Here is a 2,160-nt window from a genome sequence, read left to right as displayed (position 1 = left end):
ACGTTGTGTTTGGGGGCACTGTCTACTTCACGTGGAGTGAAGCAGGTAGTCAACCTTGCGGGTGTTGCAAGAACAAGAGATTCTCTGTTTCTAGGTTTTGTTACAAGCCCCAGTTATGGATTGAGGGAAGCTGTTTTTAAAGAAAAATGGGATGTTAGCCATTCATTTTGCTACTCTGAAATGACATTCAGTAAAAACAACAGGCTTCTCTGTTAACCCTCAACTCGGGAAACTACTGTATTACCTCTGTGCCTTTTGCTCTCAGGAGGTCTAATCATATTTAAATTGGGGAAAATCAGTTTCCCTGTGACTGAATAATATCATTCTCCAAGTATCACTCTGGAAATGGGTATCTTGCCTGTGTGCGTTTCCCTAATCCCAACACATACATGTTTTGACATCAAGAATTGCTTGTTGTAATTTCCTAGTGTGTCAGAATAAGTAGGGACCTAGTCAGTCCGCAGTTTCATGGAAATCTCAAAATTAGGCATTGTCCGTGAAATCTTCAGGGGGGAAGACTTGCTAAAAATAAAACGCTGGCTCCCCAGTGAGAGCCAACAGTCCTCATGACCTGCAGGGGATGGGTGGGGGCTGCCTGCCCTACAACCCCCCCCCCCCCGCAAGGGGTGAGGGGGCGTGATAGATGGGCCTTTCAACCAATCAGAAGGCCCCCTCAGCCAATCAGGCATGGGTGGTGGGGAGGGAGGAGCTGCTGCAATAAGCCAGCAAAGATAGCGGCCAGCCCTGTGATCTGCCTCAATTTGGGGAGGTCCCTAAGAATAAGGGAAAGGATCGTTGAAACCTGCCTATGGCTGTTCTTTAATGCTGCCTGAGTGCAGGTCACCACTTCTGGGGAAAAACAGCATCAAATTTATGCCTTTATAACTTTTGGCTCATGCTAATAAAAGACTGATGGCTTCAGTGAGCTGTCAATATTGAATTTGTCATTGCTGGGAATAGAGATATTTGGGAATGCGTAATTAACCAAATAGTTACGAAGATAGATACCATTCATATCTCTGACCACAACCAGTTAGGCAGGCTTGAAAAGTATATCTTGTATACCCAGTCAAGAGAAAGTAGATAAAGAAAGCAAGCAATAAAGCTGTTAAAAAATGCAGCGTACTATTCCTGGATTTATAAACTACACATGCACATTAAGTCTGTTTGTTCTCTTTAAAGTATCACACAGGGTTTCTTTCATCTTAAAACTGTTTGTGGTTCAACTGGTTTGCAGTAAGCCTCCCTCTGTCTAAATTAGACTAAGCTAGAGGGCAGTGGAGTCAGTGGATAAGTACTGACATCAATGTTATGTGCTCGGCATTCTCTTTTTGGGAGACTTTTTTTTTCTTTTTGTTTTCTTTGAATGATGCTACCTTTTCTTCTTTTTGTTCTACAGAATGCCGAACCAAATCGGAGTCCAAAAAAAGGTGTCAAGACTAGAAATCCCTTAGGTAAAAGAAAGATGACAGTACAGGCTCAGGAGACTCCAAAAACAAAACTTAAATTGGCTGAAGGGGCAGATTTGCAGACCCTCAGTCAACAGAAACAAGGCAAGAAGCTGAGGACCCCGAAGAACATAGTAAAAGACAAGGAACTGAAAGAGACTCCCAAAAAGTTAGAAGCAAAGTCTGCGACTTCTAAAGGCAGCAAGCTCATCAAATCGGTGGAGAAAGCTCCCAAAACGCCAAGACGCATCCCCAGGAAAATGAAAGTTCCATGTTCAGCTTGAACATTGCCTCTCTTGTACTTCAGCCTTTTATTTTAAAAGATCTGATTAAATATAATTCCTTTTCTAACAATTCCAAACAAAAGGAACATACAGGAAAATTCTTTGTATGTTGTATCTTCACTTATATTTGTAGTTGCTCGCTGGTGTTTCTTCTACTTCTGGTGCGGCTAGAGACACTTGAATAAACTTTTATGTAACTTAATAGTCTCCATATTTATGTAGCTAAGATCTGTCTTTTCTCTCCATCCACCCATCCAGACTTGCATTTTGCCCACTGCAGCAGCCTTCTCTGGATTTGCAAATGCAATTTTGCTCCAGTCACATTCAGAAAGTAGTCATTAAAAAACATTTTCTTTCACCCCTCTTTGATTTTTCCTTTGGTTCTCCCTGCTTTACAACATCAAATAATAACTGAGTGTTGCTACTTG

General features: G+C 41.8%; 1 protein-coding gene across 1 annotated transcript in view; it reads left to right on the top strand.

The window, feature by feature from the left end:
- The window catches only part of RSL1D1 (ribosomal L1 domain containing 1), a 13,225-nt gene extending 11,291 nt beyond the window's left edge, over positions 1-1,934 (top strand). The window contains exon 9 of the mRNA XM_019507415.1: positions 1,400-1,934. Coding sequence (XP_019362960.1) covers positions 1,400-1,732 — 333 coding nt within the window. The 3' untranslated portion in view covers positions 1,733-1,934. The remainder of the gene's footprint in view (positions 1-1,399) is intronic.
- Positions 1,935-2,160: the final 226 nt, after the last annotated feature.

Source organism: Gavialis gangeticus, unplaced genomic scaffold (assembly GCF_001723915.1).
Source record: "Gavialis gangeticus isolate Ggan-Ray unplaced genomic scaffold, GavGan_comp1, whole genome shotgun sequence".
Classification (NCBI taxonomy): Eukaryota; Metazoa; Chordata; order Crocodylia; family Gavialidae; genus Gavialis; species Gavialis gangeticus.
This window is presented reverse-complemented; position numbering and strand designations above follow the sequence as displayed.